Source organism: Haplochromis burtoni, unplaced genomic scaffold (genome assembly GCF_018398535.1).
Source record: "Haplochromis burtoni strain Fernald_Lab_line unplaced genomic scaffold, NCSU_Asbu1 Contig_6, whole genome shotgun sequence".
NCBI lineage: Eukaryota > Metazoa > Chordata > Actinopteri > Cichliformes > Cichlidae > Haplochromis > Haplochromis burtoni.
Genome location: NW_024582367.1, coordinates 3,280,917 through 3,298,371, shown reverse-complemented (window position 1 = coordinate 3,298,371; position 17,455 = coordinate 3,280,917). Strand labels below are relative to the sequence as shown.

General features: G+C 41.9%; 1 protein-coding gene across 36 annotated transcripts in view; it reads left to right on the top strand.

Moving 5' to 3' along the window:
• LOC102294395 (ankyrin-3) overlaps positions 1 to 17,455 on the top strand; it is a 185,381-nt gene that overhangs the window by 157,659 nt on the left and 10,267 nt on the right. For 22 of the 36 annotated variants that reach the window (XM_005913634.3, XM_005913630.3, XM_042223810.1 and 19 more), the window contains 6 exons: positions 72 to 98; positions 708 to 792; positions 2,022 to 8,258; positions 11,847 to 11,921; positions 13,576 to 13,707; positions 13,862 to 14,005. In XM_005913634.3, the coding sequence (XP_005913696.1) occupies positions 72 to 98; positions 708 to 792; positions 2,022 to 8,258; positions 11,847 to 11,921; positions 13,576 to 13,707; positions 13,862 to 14,005 (6,700 nt within the window). The remainder of the gene's footprint in view (positions 1 to 71; positions 99 to 707; positions 793 to 2,021; positions 8,259 to 11,846; positions 11,922 to 13,575; positions 13,708 to 13,861; positions 14,006 to 17,455) is intronic. The other 14 variants (XM_005913641.3, XM_042223821.1, XM_005913632.3 and 11 more) reach the window with 8 other exon arrangements.

Sequence of the window (17,455 nt, the reverse complement as noted above, 5' to 3'; positions counted from 1 at the left end):
CCCCTGTTTCTTTTCCCCCTGCTTTCCATTATGTTACTCCCCCTGTTCCTGCAATGCATCTTGGGAACCAGGAAACGGAGTCAGATGCCGAGGATGAGGTAAACCACACCCTCCCCACCCTGTGTTGTCCTCTGCGCTAGACCTATAGTGGCCCTGCTCTGCTCTCCATAGCCTTATTTTTTCCGCTTCTATAAGGGCATTACAGGCTTTTTCAAAGCAACTTTTAGCTGCTCAGTTTTGCATGATATATGATAGAAATGAAAAACTACTTGTCTTGTGTCCACTCCTTATCCCTTGCGTTCTATAGTATGTGATACAAATGGCTCTAGAGTTTACTTGTTCTTAAGATTTAGCATGTATTAACACTAGCTCCAAACTCATTATTTTCATTTTTAAGTACATGCAGTAGATAGTTTGTAGGCTTAGCTTGACAAACTCAAGCTAAAAGACTAGCTTGGCACATTTAATCTAAATAGTATTAGCACTTCCTAAATAGAAGATTAAAACCTCTTGAATACTCTTTAAGGAGTTGTTGGTGGTGCCATATTTTGCAGTCATATATGGGCTTTGTATTTAATGTCAGTGCAGACTGAAGGGTTTGCTTTAATTTGACATTGCAAGGTCCAGTTGTTGCTCATTTGGCAGCAATAGTCAATGTAGGGTGACCTAGAACTGATAGGTTTTTGTGTTGTTTGCTATTGTTGCAGACTGAAAAGCCAGATCGACAACGTCATACCTTTGCATCCCTAGCCTTACGTAAGCGCTACAGCTATCTGGCCGAGCCTGCACTGAGTGAGTTTGACATCTTCACTAACAAACCCTGTAATGAATTTAATTATGCCAAGTTTCGTGGATAAGTTAGTTAATTAACAGCTTTAATTAACCTGTAAAATACGTAATCGATATGTAGATCGGTGTGACTTATTTAATGTGCAAATGCATTATTTCTCATCCTACATGACACGCACTGTCCACATGCTTGTTTACAAAGTGGTATATATTTTTGCATGGGTCAGTAAGTGGTTTTGAGTTTCTGTTCCATGCTTGCCCACATTGTGAGTTGTTGTTCTTCTGGGTTGATTTCCACTGCTGTGTTATACAAGTCAATTTTTTTCTTTGACTTACCAGCACCATGGTAATAGGCATTTTGGATGGAGGTCAAAGTAAAAAAATTTCTGTATTTCTTTTGTCCCCTCTGAGTTTAAAGCTCTTTTTGGCTTTGTGATGAAGTAGCAGTTTTGTGTGGGACAAAAATGCATGTCAGAGGTCTTGAGTTTGGCTTTCTTTCAGTTGTTTATTTTAAGTTTTACCACAGTCTTTGCTTGTCACCAATTTGATGCTGCATGACAAAATGGGCCAAAACTTTAGTCTTGGAAAACACATTTTGTCATATTTGTTTTAAGAGAAAATGAAAATGGAACCTTCAACAGCCATTGGCTCTGTTGGATCACAGTTTCTAAATTGTCTGAGGAATCTGTCATCATGTACTTTTTGGACCAAACAGATAAAAGGCACTTAAAAAAGCGGATTGAAATTAGAGCCAGTACCCAAATGTTGATATTAGAGTTTCTAAAGTCCAAAGAGAGAAGTTGTTTTTGTGCTTATCCTGGTGCATTTGTCTTGCCATTTTTTCTGTTGTCAGTTGTTGGTCTACGCCATTGTCTTTGGAAATTTACTTTGCTGCTGTGTGTGCTCTCTTCTGTTTATTTCTTCTGTTGTTTTTGCTGTTTTTTGATTCATCTGCCAAACAGAAATCACACAGGAACACGACTGTTTTTTTTTTTACGCCATCTTTAGTCTGTAATTAAATTTCTTACCTCATGTAACTGTTATTGTTCCTTATTTAATACTAGGACTGTTTTACTGACCAACTCTTCCTCCTCTGATCTCCTCTTCTTTCACATTTTTTTCTCCTTTACCTTCCCCAACATGATTTTCTGTTTATCTTTACTGTTCTGCATTTTTGTTGTTATTTTTTTGCCATTCCTTCTTCATCATTGTTTCTATGAATTCACCTGAAGAAACAGCAGTTGAACGAAGCGCAGCAACAAGAGCATTGCCTGCTGGTTACCCTCACAAACCTATCTTTCCAACCAGACCTTGCCCACCATGGTCGACTGCTCCTATTACCGTCCCTGGCCAAACAAGGCCCGTCGGAATGGGGGGTGCCCTCATCTCTACCGATTCACCGGCAGCCTCACCAGCTGCTTCTCCACTGAAATCTACTTGGCCCCTCTCAGCCCCATCAGCTGCATGTCCCACAACTATAAAAGTTCCACCAGCGCTTACCCTGTCATCCCCAGTCAAATCTGCCAGTGACATAGCGTCCTCATCCCCCATCCGTTCTTACAGGACTATGCCCTCACCCATTAAAACTGTAGTCCAGCAGGGTCAGTACCCTGTCCAGGGATCTACCAGCCTTGTGTCCTCTGGAAGTCCATGCAAACCTGCCACTGATCCAGCTTCTATCAAAAGTCTTGCTTCAGCATATACATCAAGGACTTCTCCACTTCACTCAATGCCCAATGGTTATATACCAGAAAGGTCTCCAGCTCCTGTTCCTTCTACAGCATCACCAAAGACATCGTACAGCATGTACAGTTCTAATCTACCTTTTAAAACTGCCCTTGGGTCCACAGTTGTGACAGATGCAGGGGCGCATACCCTGTCTTCTGTTAAAAGCATCTCCAGTCTGTCCTCTTTGAAAACCTCTGTAGACTCAACACTCTCATCCCGTGGAGGGAGGACATCCATCTCATCTCTCTCTTCCACTGGCCAAACAACCATTGCTTCTTCAGAATTGTCCATGATGAATGGATCTGTCTCACCTGTAAAATATCCATCCTCTTCGTCCACTCCATCCTCCCCTTCTTCACGCCTTATTTCAGAGAGAAGTAGCAGCCTTCAAGAGAGGATCCAGGCCACCACCCAGGCAGCAACCTCTGGTGTCAGCGCAGCCATAAATGAGGCTATAGACTCGTACTCTGTCTCAGGCTACGGTACTCTTAAGTCACTGTCGTCCTCGCGTAGATCTGCAACAGCAAGCTCTGCTTATGGTTCTCTGAGATCTGTAGCTGCCTCCCCAAACACGGCAGTTTCGTCTAATACAATGACTGTGCCTGTCTATTCACTGGTTAATGTCATCCCAGAGACCCCTGCCAAACCAGGACCTGGGTCTCTTAAGATGGCTCTTCCCGACTCCTCTCGCACCTCATCATCTCTATCTCTATCTTCTTCTTTGTCTTCCTGTGTTACTACAACAAAAATAAATTCCCAGTTAAAATCCCCTCCATTTATCACACCACCCATCATCCACCCGACTGCAGCTTCTAACCAGGAGATATTGAAAGATGTAGCAGACATGAAACAAGATCTGATTAGGATGACAGCTATTCTGCAGACAGACACACAGACTGCAGCTAAAACTGTCCAAACTTCACATACTGGCACTCCCAAAGAGACTAAGTTAGAGGAAGAGGAGCCATATACTCTGGTGGAGAAAGTAAAAGAAGATTTAGTCAAAGTCAGTGAGATATTACAGAAAGATATCATTAGTGAAGCTAAAGAAAGAGCCTCAGAGGACGAATGGGAAGAATTTTCCAAAGATGAGATTGAAGAGGCACAAAGAAGTGCCATCTCAGACTATTACCCTCCTTTTGATGAACACACACTTTTACTTAAGCACCAGTCAAGCAAAGAGTTAGACTTGGCTAAAGTAGTAGACTTTTTAACAAATGATATCGGTGCTAGCTCTCTCTCAAAAATGGCAGAGCTGAAATGTAAGTATGAGGAAGAGGCAAAAAGAGATGGGGAAGAGAAACAGAAACGTGTTCTCAAGCCATCCATGTCAATACAGGAGCACAAACTCAAAATGCCTCCGCCAGTTTCAGGCATGCTCAGATCTCCCTCAGAGAAGGACCTAAGCAAACTTGCTGAGTCATATCAAGGGTCGGACACTATATTGGAATCGCCAGAGGATCTGTCTCATGAGCAGGATAAGAGTCCTCTGTCAGACAGTGGGTTTGAGACCAGGAGTGAAAAGACACCCTCTGCTCCCCAAAGTGCAGAGAGCACAGGACCTAAGCCTTTATTCACAGATTCCCCTATCCCCCCCTGCGTAACAGAGACCAGGACTGAAGTAGTCCATATTAGGAGCTATGAGCAGCCTGATGAGCTTTGTGAGCCTGGACTAATGGAAGAGGCTGCAACTGCTCTCCCTGCCATAGAACCACCTGAAGCAATTTCAGCAAGCTCCAGCAAAGCCCTACAGATGAAAATGCCTGAAGATGACTCAATGAAAAGCATGTGTCTTAAAGAGGAAACCCACATTACTACTACTACCAGAATGGTCTATCATAAGCCCCAACTGACTGATGGTGCAGAGATGATAGAGGAGGCAATGTCAGTTAGAGATATCATGAAAGCTTTCCAGTCAGGTAGGGATCCATCTAAAGATTTCGCAGGCCTTTTTGAACACAAAGCTAGCCAGGATTCTGTCAAAGGTGATGAGCTCACGCCTAGATTTCTTGACAGAGATGTTAAATCCAAACCCAAAGTTGAAAGGATAATTGAGGTTCATATTGAGAAGGGCCACAGCACTGCAGAACCGACTGAGGTCATTATCAGGGAAACCAAGAAACACCCCGAGCTTTATGTTTACAAAGGTGATCGGGGGATAAAGGAACTGACTGATTATGATGAAGCCCAACAAGAAGAAGAGGAGCTTGCTGTTGAAGAATCCCTGCCCACCTTTCTGGAAACATCTCGTGTTAATACGCCGGTGTCACAGGAAGAAGACAGTCGTCCGAGTTCTGCTCAACTCATAGCAGATGATTCATATAAAGCACTTAAATTGTTGAGCCAGCAGTCCATAGAATACTGTGATGATGAGCTATCAGAGATCCGAGGCGAGTCGTACAGGTTTGCTGAGAAAATGCTTCTCTCTGAAAAACTTGATGCGGCATCACTGAGCCACTCTGACACAGAGGATTCAGCACTGGTTTGTGACAAAATCCGCCACCTGGGTACTGAAGAAAGTAGTAGCCGTAGCACTGAGGGTGCAAGTCAACAGCAAGGAAGCCCCAAAAGAGAGTTTGTCTCAAAGTCATCAAAAGATGGGTCTCCTAAATCTGCTAAATTCCTGCACAGGGATGATCCATCTCAGTTTGATAAGGTAACAGTGCTCCATTACTCCACAGAACAGGGCAGCCCTAAACATGCAGTTTGGATGCGTTTTACAGAGGATAAACATGACAGGAGCAGGGATAAGTTACTTTATGAGGATAGGGTGGACCAAACTGTAAAGGAAGCTGAAGAAAAACTCAGTGAGGTCTCACAGTTCTTCCGTGATAAAACGGAAAAGCTCAATGATGAGCTTCAGTCTCCTGAGAAAAAGCCTATAAAGCGAGAGCTCAAGGATCCCAGGTCCTGGCCTAGCTCACCCAGCAGCAGCCCAGAGAAAACCCAGCAGAAACCCAAAGCAGAAGAGGTGTTCAGTAAAAGCAAACTCAGGGAGCCTTCAGTTGGTAAAATGTTTGGCAGCACCACAGCAGCTGAAAAGAAAAGCTCTAGTCTACCAAGCAGCCCACAGAAAACTGTTCTCTCTCATACTAGTGAGGATAAAATCAAACAACAGACAAAGTCCTGTGTGTCTGAACCCTCCTCTCCTGCTCATGTAAAATCAACATCCAAAGTGAGTGAAGTGAGAAAGAAGTTTGAATCGGAGGCTCAAAAAGTTAGTCAAAATCAGTCTAGTCCAGCCAAAATTCCTCCTCCAGTACAGCCAAAACCGTCAATAAAGAAATTGCAGGAGAGCAAACTTCCCGTTTATCAGTTTTTTGCAGGAGGAAAAGTGTCAAAAGCATCTGAAACTTCAGAAGAAGTAAGCCCAAAAATGGATGCTGAGAAGGACACAAATGGAAGTAAACCTGGTTTGATATCAGCATGCCCAAAAGTCCCCAAACTAGACAAGCCACCTAACAAAAACATCCCAGATGCCTCTGTACAAATCAGTGAAACAAAGACAGACAAAGTAGGCACTAAAGGGAAGGCTAGTCCATCCAGTGCAACTCAGGCAATTAAAGAAAGCAAAAGTCAGAAAGCTCAATCACCTATAATTCCTGACAGTGCCAAAATTCCAGAAAAAGCCACTGACAGTAAAAAATACCAACAAGTTACAAAAAGTGAAAGTGCTTCCAAAGAAATTATAACTGAGCTATTCAAAAAGGATGCAGAGGAAACACTAAATAAAAATCTTAGAAAAAAGACAGAATCTCAAATTCCTGTTAGAAATACATCCCTCTCTTTAGATAATGACCTCACTAAGAAACCAACAATAACTAGACCCTCACAGATACCAACACTACCTAAAACCAAAGTACAAAGTCATGAGACAGTCCTAGCCAAAACAGATCTAACCTTTGAAATTCTTGATAATGCACCCAAAGATTCAAATTCCAATAACCTTCCTAGCCCCATAGAAATGTTGGAGAAAGCCATTACACCTCCAGCTGCTACAACAACCAGAGAGAACTTCAAAGGCATAAAAACATTACCTGTTTATGTTGGTGTTCAGGTGGGTAGACAGGCAGAGAGGGAAGCTAAAGGAGCACTGTACAATGTCAAACAAAAATCAAACTTAGCCCTAAGCCCCATAAGCCCAGATGATGACACACTAGAGCAGGTTTCTTTCATTGACAGCTCGGGAAAAAGTCCCATTACACCAGAGACTCCCAGCTCGGAGGAGGTCAGCTATGATCTCACATGCAGGACCCCTGATGGCTTTATGGGATTCTTGCCAGGGAAACCAAGCCCCATCATGGAGGTATCTGAGGAATCAGAGGGAGATGACCAAGGCAAGGTTTTCTCTTTTAAAGAGGCCCTACCAGAAAGTAAAACCAGTCTTTACTCTACCCAAGCAGACATAGCTAATGCCAATAAGGAAGAAATAAAAACTGATAATCAACACGAGTTGAGCGTCAGCAATTTAAACCAACATGAAAGAGTCACTGGCATGCATGACGAAATAACAGGACAGGAGAAGCAACAAGCATCAAAAGACAAAGGTATTGCATATATTGAGTTCCCTCCCCCTCCTCCTCTGGACTCAAGTTCAGAAATGTCAGACCCAGAGAGAAAAGGTTCCTGTGCTTCTTCCGAGACTGAGACGGAAATGATGGAGGTGAATTTGCAGGAAGAACATGACAAGCATTTCCTGATCGAGCCAATTATACGAATACAGCCCCCATCCCCAGTGCCCCCTGGGGCAGATGACAGTCAGTCAAATGCTGATGAAGAGGATGATGAATCAATCTTCCAACCCATTCCTTGCAAGAAATTCACTTCTAAAGTTGCTGAGGAGGAGGACAAAAAGAAAGAGAAGGAAAAGGCATCTAAATCCAAAAAACATGACAAAAATGGAAATGGGCCCAATGGTGGCACCAATGGCACTAATGGTTCTAGTAATGGTTCAAAAGTTTCAAATGGCAAAGGAGAGGACTATGAATGTGAACAAAATGGAAATGACCAGTCAATTACAGACTGTTCAATTGCTACCACGGCTGAATTTTCTCATGACACTGATGCGACAGAAATAGACTCCCTCGATGGATATGAACTCCAAGATGAGGATGATGGCCTGTGTGAGCAGGCAGACTTACGGCTGTTTGGTCTTCCAGACAGCCGGAGAGATGTCTGGGCAACAGATACATTTAGGTCCTCTGATCGCTCTTTTCCCCAGACTAAACTGGAGGTTATTGAAGAGGAAAAAACCCCAGAGGAATGTCAAAAGGATATTATTGGCAAAGAGATACCCTCAAATGGTGGAAAGACTGATGGTGTTAGTAAAGATGGAGCTACAAGTCAGGAACAAAAACATTCAGATAAAGAGGGGTTTTCAGACACTTACTTTAGTTATAAGATAGAAGAGGAGTTTAATTCTCCTTTTAAGACTGTTGCCACCAAAGGGCTGGACTTTGACCCTTGGCCCAGTAAAGGTGGAGAAGAAGTCGTTGATATGGGAGGGACACGGGGCAACAATGGTGAGCCTAAGCCTTTTGGACTGGCAGTTGACGACCAGTCCCAGGCCACAACACCAGACACTACCCCAGCCCGAACTCCAACGGATGATAGCACGCCGACGAGCGAGCCAAATCCATTCCCCTTCCATGAAGGGAAGATGTTTGAGATGACACGCAGTGGCGCGATTGACATGAGCAAGAGGGACATGGTGGAGGAGAGGCTCCAGTTTTTTCAGATTGGTGAGCATTATTACGCAGCGGGCAGGTACAGGGTCAGGGACACTGAAGTAGATGGGAGGGAGCAGTTTTATATTCAGGAACCCACAAATACCTTCTCAGTCCCCCATGTACCCATTCAGACTACTACTGTCCAACTAGAAATATCAAATCAGGCTAGCAGTTATAGCACATGCACAAACTCATCCTGTAACACCAAGCCTAAATTCTCCACTTTTAGAACTGAATTCAACCTGTCATCTGATAAAACATCCAGTGCCTCAAATAGCACTGCTAAAAGTGGAACAGCAAGCACCTTTGATCATTGTAAAGACAAAACCTCAGGGGCAAATGTAGATAGTTTTTACCATGTAACATCAAATTACACAGATTATTTTAATTTTTGTGCATCAAACATTACTCCAGATAAGTCGAAACAGACGAATAATTTGGCATGTACCTCGGAGTTTCAAAACACAGTTTACCAAAGCACAGATTATTCTTCTGCACCTTCGCAACAGATTAGAAGTTTGCAAACATCGAGCGACAATATCAGTAGCAATATCCCCGAGTACCATTCAGATGTCTTTCAGACTGGCAGTGTCATGTACAATGTATTGTCGTCTTTAAGATCCACTCTGCAAGAGGTCAGCAGGATCGAAGCTTCCTTCAGCCAGTTAGATGAAAGCAGAAGTGAAGGCAGGGGTTTTTCTAATGTAGCAATAATAAACACTGAAGCCAAAAAGGTCAAAAGCCAGATATTGAAGTCCAGGTTACCGCTGAGGGTACCCTGCCAAAAACTATGCAGTCATAGTCAGCCAGTAACGAAAGACAAGTCACAAAAAAATGATAAAGTCCTACTTAGGAAACATGGACTACTTAAAATCAGGGAACGATTAGATCCTTTTAAGACTTTATTACCAAGGTCGAAAATTCCAGTATTAAAAGCCATTAAATACCCTTCTTATTTGCAAGAGCAGAAGCAGGTCAGTACTAAATCTACAGTTAGGGGTAGGAGCAATAACTCTGCCAGGGATGGTAAGCAGCTAACTAAAAGCAAACCCATTTTGATAAAAACCGCCAGTAGAAGTACAACAAAAGAGATGGGGAAAAAGAACAGCTCAGTGTCAAAATGTTTTAAAGCAAAGTCTGTCAGTAGCCAGATAGTCAAGTCTTTGGACAAAACCATTTCCAAGGAGGCTGAAGCAAAGTTAGAGGGGAAAACACTGCCCACTGAGGACGAAGAGAGCTGCAGCCTCAGCATTACCAGGAACACTTCCTTGTCACAACCATCTAGAGCTTCTAGAAGTTCCTGCCCTTCACGCACCTCTACCTCCACCTCCACCAGCACCACTACATCAACATCATCTCCTATAGATGTGAGAGCTGAGGTTGAGCAGGCCAGCAGTGAGAGGATGAGGAGGAGCATGAGGAAAAGTAGGCGGACACTTGGAGGGAAGGAGCAAGAGCAGAAGGAGGAAGGGAGTCAGGTTGATCAACCAATCCCCGCTCCTGTCACGGAGAACGAGACTAGTTTGTAAACTCTTTCTAAAAACTTGTTATACTTTACCCTTCTCTCTATGAGATGCATGCAGCTGTTGTGGGTGCTTGTGATGTGACTTTGTAATGTAGCCGTCATTTCTTCTTCCTGTCATTCTTTTTATGTGTCCTGTGCTGTCTGATTTGTTCAGATAGAGGCTACAACATGGAGAATCTGTCGGTAGAGCAGAAGACTTTCACATAATTTAAGGTTTTAGTTATTTTAGGAAACAGGATATCACTTAATAACATCATAGAAGTACTGTTCTGGTGGACAGAGCTTTATAAAAGCGAGGTCTTTGGATAGAAACCGGTACAAGCAATTAAATTTCAGTATCAGGAAGCACCTTTTAGTTGTCATAAATGGTTGCAAAAGCACCTCTGGGAGGCTAAGTTTGTGAGTGTACATTTCTTTCACAATAAGACAAAGTTAGCTTTCCACCTACCCACATGACACAACACCACAGCACTCACCTCCACTCTAGATGTGTCTGAGATCTAGACTGCTTTGGGGAAATATGAAGGTGTGTTTGTTTTGATCTGCTTGCCTGGTTTGTAGATATGTTTGGTGGTACTTTTGCTCTGTGAAATCACTGTGAAAACAATACATCGGCTGAACTTGACAATCACTTGAATGACAGCTACACAAGGGCATGTCAGTGTAGTCAGCCACTGGCACTTTGTCGTAGCTAGATTGCTTTTGATTTCAAGTTTAAGCTATGAATTTTCTTTTTATCAGTGAGTGGGAATGTTGCTTGATGGTAGATTGTTTGTGGTTAGTTATGTGATACTCTGAACTCTAATTACAGAAACTAATACTACTAAATATCAAACTTATTAGTGTAAAAATGTCATTGACGATTTTTCTGGCCTCACAGATTCTCAAATCTTTGATTCCCCTTGATGTTATCAGCCACCCGTAAGCCTAAAAGTAGTTAATATAATGATTCCGTTACATTAAGACCTAATATTTAGCACACTGAACTAAAGAAAATAGATTTAATATAAAAGAACAGGTCTGCAAAGTATTGTCAGTGTGGAAGGGCTTGACACCTGCATTTCTTCTAATGGCCAGCAAGGAGCGTCTTCTGTCCTCGCAGAAAATAAATTTGATTGGTTCAAAGTTGAATTTGCCTCAATGCACTTTGCATAGTAAGGTAAAGACTCTACAGCAATACAGAGAAAATCCCAACAATCAGCCGACCCCCTATGAAAAAGCATTTGGCAACAGTGGGAAGGTAAAACTCCCTTTTGCCAGAAAGAAACCTCAGAGTAGAAGCAGGCTCAGTGAGGAGGAGCCATCTGCCACGACGGGTTGGAATGAAGGGTGCATCTAATTGGTCAGTTGTCATATTTTAAAGAACTGATCAAAATGTAATCAATTAATGCTTCATTATAGTTGTACGTTTTAATACTTCTTTTTAAATGTAGATATCATTAGAGTTACTTCTTTTAATGGTTGCATAATCAAAACTGTGCAAATGTTTCCCATCCCTGGGTACAGATGATGTGGAGGCCCACACAAGGTCTGGAAATGAAATGAAAAAGCTGTAGAATATAGCCCTTAAAACATCTCATTGGAGAGCTTCAGCAATTGTGGTAGGTTTTGTGTTAAGCTAAGTAAACCATGGACTTTGAGTAAATTAATACCAAACAGACAGATAGTATTGGATTCCTTCTCATCCAGTTTTCATCAAAAGAGCAGAAAAAATCCTAAATAAGCATTTAGTTTCTTAACAGAACGTTGAGGTTTGTCAGGCCAGAAAATCTCTTTTTTGCTTATAAGTGGGACATGGGACAGTGAGCTAAAGTTGGTCTTTCTTTGTTTGGTTTAATATAAACACTGCATTAAAAACAAATGTTCATTAAGTAGTTATTTAGCAGGTTACATCAAGGTGAAAGGTCCAAAACAGACAAACTTAAAGTTCACAATCCCAATCTGTTTCTTTCATTACATTCTCTGAGTCTCTGTGTGTGTCTCTCACTGAGAACCACATGTGATTCATTTGGAAATTTCTGTCATTACATAACACTAACTGTTTGTACCCTACCCTTCCTTGCTTCCTCGCACAGGCCCTCACAGTCCCTGTGAGAGAACAGACCTCCGCATGGCGATAGTAGCTGACCACCTTGGACTCAGTTGGACTGGTGAGTCTGAACACATCTCCGTTTTTTGTTTGTTTGTTTGTTTACTTTCACATTTTGTAAAAATTAAGTCAAACAGAACCACAAAGTGATGTAAGAAAAATGATTATCATAAAATGTGAGAATTTTTAAGGCTGAAGGAACGATCTGGACTGAAACGGACTGTCAGTTTTTAAGGGTTTGTTGCCACCTGGTGGACGTATACTGTAAAAATGTCTCAACTGAGCAGTACTGCAGTGATATTTATAGCCACATAATACTACAGCATCATCGGTACATAGCATATAACAAAAAATAACTAAATAAATTCCCATGTTTGGATGTTTTTCAAATTTTGAAGATACTTAACTGCTGAATACATGTAGGAGATACTAGGATTTGAAACAGTGAAGAAAATATATAAAGCAATAAAAGCTTCATTGATTTTAAGGAGCATAAAGCTTTGATACATCTTTATATTTGAGTGTATCTTTAGAGGAATAGCAGGTGTATATTTTACTTGAGCAGCGATTAGGGCGTGGCCCCTGCGGCCGCCTGCACTGCAGCACTTTCCCCACGCCTACCAGCATTTGTACGACTGGCTGTGAATGCACTGCAAACGTATGTCCGCTGAATGAGTGCCCAGCTGAGAGAAGGAATCTAATCCATATTTAATGTGTGTTCCAATTGCAGAGCTGCAGTGAACCATCAGACCTGCTGAACATTAGTTTCTCGTGGGTTTAGATTTAGAGTCGTAATTCTAGTCCTTCATTAGCTGCAGACTGTGTCTGACACATTGTTTGGCAGTAATTCATTTCGGTGCTGCAGTTTAATCAGTGCATCAGCACATCCCTCACCTCCTGCTTTGTAGGCAATCAAGTGTAACCTGTAACATGGGCCCAGATCAGATGTAAGTGGTGCAAACATGAAAACTAATTCAAAATGCCACTTTCGCCACACGCATTTTCTAGCTAAATACTGTTGCTGCATTTGTTTTTGCATTTCTACACATTTCCCTTTGTTAGGCATGATACTGTCAGATTTATCAACTGGAGAGCAATCTCTATAAACAGATATCTTCATATGAACATGCCAGATCTGGAAGCTAGGGACACGTTTTCTGTCTGCTTTCTGTTTGTAGTATGAGTTCTAGTCACGTTTGAGCAGGCTTTGGCATGCATGCCAGTAAATAGTGATAAAGTGAAATGATCAGCTATCACAATGATTTAACTTTACAAAAAAGAAGGAAGCGATGCATAGCACTGATGGCATCAGGTGCAGCAAAACTGCAGAGCAACAGAAGCACACCACCCACATTCATACCACAGGTGTAAATGCTGGGAATGGCAGTGGCATCATGCTTGCAGGCAGTTCTCCAGAAAGCCAACAACATGTTGTGTCAGCTTGACATGGATGATGTTGTGCGTAGCTTGAATGCTGACTGGTTAAAAAGAGGGAACAAGAAAGAGAGCAATAGCTCAATTTAAAAAAAAAAAAAAAAGATAATTAATGGCACTCAACATCCTCAACATGTTTGAATTTCTCTCATGGGAATGGGTGGCTGAAAGATCAGATAAAACAAAACATGTAACTTTGGTGGTCAATAATGGCGCTGCAGAAATGTCCTGTTGTGGAACTCCAGCCCTGCAATTCAGCTATCTATATGCTGCTGTTACAGAGCTGGCCAGGGAGCTGGATTTCTCTGTGGATGAGATCAACTTGATCAGAGTGGAAAACCCCAATTCCCTGACGGCACAGAGCTTCATGCTCCTAAAGAAATGGGTGCACAGGGACGGTAAAAATGCCACAAGTAAGTACAGAAGTAGATATGGCTGCTGTATTTCATACTCATATGTATTTCAGTTGCTGGTTTATGATAAAACGAATCAATAAAAGGACATTATCAATGTTTGCGATGCCACAACATCACCTTATGAAGCAATTCCTGTCTCTCTCCTCCCCAGCGGATGCTTTAACCGCGGTGCTGACTAAGATCAATCGGTTGGATATTGTGACTTTGCTGGAAGGGCCCATATTTGACTACGGTAACATTTCAGGCACACGCTGCTTTGCCGATGATAACGCAGTATTCCCGGATCAGTCCGATGGTAAAGTGTAGCCCACCCTAGCTGAACTCAGTCTATCTCTCAGTCTATCCCTTCACCCTTCTTCACCACCTCTCTCAGCCAGAGGCAGTCGGACATGACTGCGTAAATAAATATTGAACCAATCAGGCTTGACTAAACTGTGGAAGTTAATGACCAAAGTGAATGAACGCTCCAGCAGGTTCATTGAGTTCATGTCAGATAATGGACCGTCAGGTAGTAAACGCACTGGAGCCGTGTTTATTGAGCAGTCAGCTTGTTCGTTCACCAACACAGGCCAGTGCAATTCGTTCATAGCACTCAGTCTTTGGAACTGTAATGACAAGTGACAGATTGATAGAAATTCGTTCCCATATTATTGATTTTAATTAAGCGCAGGAAACTCTGTACCATTTTTGGGTGCATGAAACTTTTAGTGTGTTTCATTGTTTTTGTCAGATGTACAAAAGCATGATGAAGGAAATGAATGCCGCCTCTGTCCCCGCTGATAAATGCATTTTCTTGAAATCTTGAAATGATTTTTTTCAGATGGGGCAGGGCACTGCTTTGTAATTTGGTTTAACAATAGTTATGTTTATGTGTGTTTTTATTAATTAAACACAGCCATGACATGAGAAAACATGAAAACATAATCATAACAACCAATTTTTAACAATGGCATGCTTGCTTTAAGCACTATGGCAGACCCTTTTCTCTCCCTCTTCTGTATTTCTCTCTTTCCTCTTGTATGAAAATGAAGTATGGCAGCAGTTTGTGACTCTGACAGACACATTGAAGGCCATTTCAGAACTTTTACCACAATGTGCTGTTTCCCTCCTCACATTGCAGATACGTTCAAATACATTTCAAATGAAAATGCTTTATTTTTTTATATAAATTTGACTGTTTTCCACTGTTAATATATCTTTAGATAACTAAATTTCAATAAGGAGAGATTACCTGGAAGAATTTAACATGATTTATTGAGATGGAGAAATTCATGTATTTGGTGATTAGACTCTGATGACCCATCATAGCAGAAGAAAATCCCAGCGGTGATGGATTTAGGACAGGACCCCCTGGAGTCTAGACACTGATGGTAGTGAAGATGAAGACTAAGGCTTAAATAGAGCTCTGACTGCGGTGGAGATGGGGAGGTGGTGGGTTGCATGAAAGAGAGTCTAAAAGGTAGGATGACAAGAAAATGATCGAACTAGAGAAATGATGTCAGTACTGAGATTGACAGTGTGGGAAAGCGTAAACATGTAAACAGAAAAGAAGCTGAACACCCAGGAATGCAAGCAGATGAGTGATTACAGATCTTCCTTATTGAACTTAAGCATAAGCTTCATAAAACAGGGGTAGAGCCAAGGGATGGATACGGGGAGCAGCACTGCAGGCTCAAGACTGCCAATCCGTTTGACAACTCAACAACCGCCACATAGTATCAAAGGACTGAAAAGAGAAGCATGTAAAAGTCAATAACAATATTAAACAGCACAATTATATTCAGCAGTAATAATGCTTTTTTATTTCTCTAGGCTGTCTTTTGTCCCTGGCTATTACTGCAGCTCTATTAACCGACTGCCAGTTTTTATTTAAGGAACATGAGTAATGATGACTAATTATTAACTTCTGCCGCCAAATCCAATGCCAACTTTTTACCATGGATTTTACAGAACCATTGCTATGAATGGAATAAAATAAATCTTTCCACTACTGTTCTTTACTTCTTCAAGAAAAAAGCAGATAACACGCACTAAGTAAAGCTAAATAAGCTCTTCTCTGGATTCAGTAGACGAGTTTAGAGTCTGCTTTGGCACTTTAAAACAAAATTCTGAAATGGTCTCATTTCCAGTCTGTCTAATTAGGTTTTCTTGAAGTCATCTTAACACAAGGATCGGCTGTTACCTTGAATAACAACAGAGCTGAGGTGATCTTTTTGCAAAGATGATTTCTTGGGGAACCGACTTCAGTAGATTAACAAAATGCATGGCTATGGCTTTGTGTGAAGGGCTGCCTGCTCTGTTGTTGTTGACTCACATTAATACACTTCTAACACTCTTTAAATGGGCGAAGCCTTTTCAACACATCCAGAAGTGTTTTTTTTTTGTTTTTTTTGACGACTTGCACATTTTGATCTGGATGTGCTCTGTTCCACACAGCACTCACAGATGAGTTGAAAATGAAACGCCTTTTTTCAAAGTGTACAGTGTATACTAATGCTTCTGTGTCCCTGCTGTTAGCTATGTGTGATACCTGTCATCTCCTGGTTCCTCCGAGCCTCCAGCCTCTACGCTCCACTGTAGCTTCCTCTGCTTTGAGACCAGCAGACTCCCTGCCTCTTCATCCTCCTCTTCCTCTTGCTTCTGAGTGACTAATTTCCACAGCAAATGCCCTTGTCTACTGAGCAGCACTAATCAGCTACTTCCCACCAATGGCTACCTTTTGCTAACCTCAGCAGCTTCAGGATCCAGTCATAGCTTCTGCTCCCACCCTTGCAGTTGAGTAGAATAAGACTAGAACAGCACAGTCTGTCATTACTAACAGCTTTCTACAGGTTGTGGAGGAACATAGCAATCTTACAGCTCTTTGGTGAGAGTTTAAGATCGCTCTTGTCAGCCTCTGCGCAAGCTGGATGACACTGAGAGCTAACTGCTGTCAAGGCCCATTTCAGACGCTCTTATCCATGGCATAGAAGTGCTCCAGGGGAGTCTCTTAACAGTAAAGCTCATTTAACCCAGTGTACATTTGCCAAACCAAACCTTAAAGACTATCAAGTCTTAAAAAAATCACTGTAAGGTTGAGAAGTTATTGTTTGGTTTGGCAAATGTGAATCATGGCCTTTCTTCTGAACTTTTCGATGTGAAACATTCAGGATCTTTTTCCATGAAACAGTTTAAACATTGTGACATACTGTGTAATTTCCTTTTAGTAAGAAATCTGATGTGAGGTGTTATCAGGTTCTGCAACTTTGTCCAGAAACCATACTTGATCTGAATTTAATCAGATTTCGACATCACGTCCTTGTGCACCACCAGACTGCTTTCAACTGGCTGCCATTTTTAGATCGCTCCATGAAAGTCGTTCTGACCGCTGACTGTGATTTCAGCATGAACCTCAAACTTGCAGCCTACATGACCTTTTGAGTTTAACATAATTGGTGATGAGAGTTTTTCACCAACAATCTAGAGACAAAAGAGCAGGTATGAATGTACAAAGAACAGGAAAAACTTGAGTAGCTAATGTATTTCCCTCCCCCCAAAAATATGACACAACCACGGTAATTAAGACATACTGCACCACATACACGCATAAATGCTGGCAATGCGTCGGCCGCTCACATTAAAAGATTCACCACAGATGTGAGATTGATCCTGGGGAACAGGATCAGGCATCCTTTAGATGTCTTAGAACAGGGGTGCCCAATCCCGGTCCTCGAGAGCTACCGTCCTGCAGCTTTTAGATGCATCC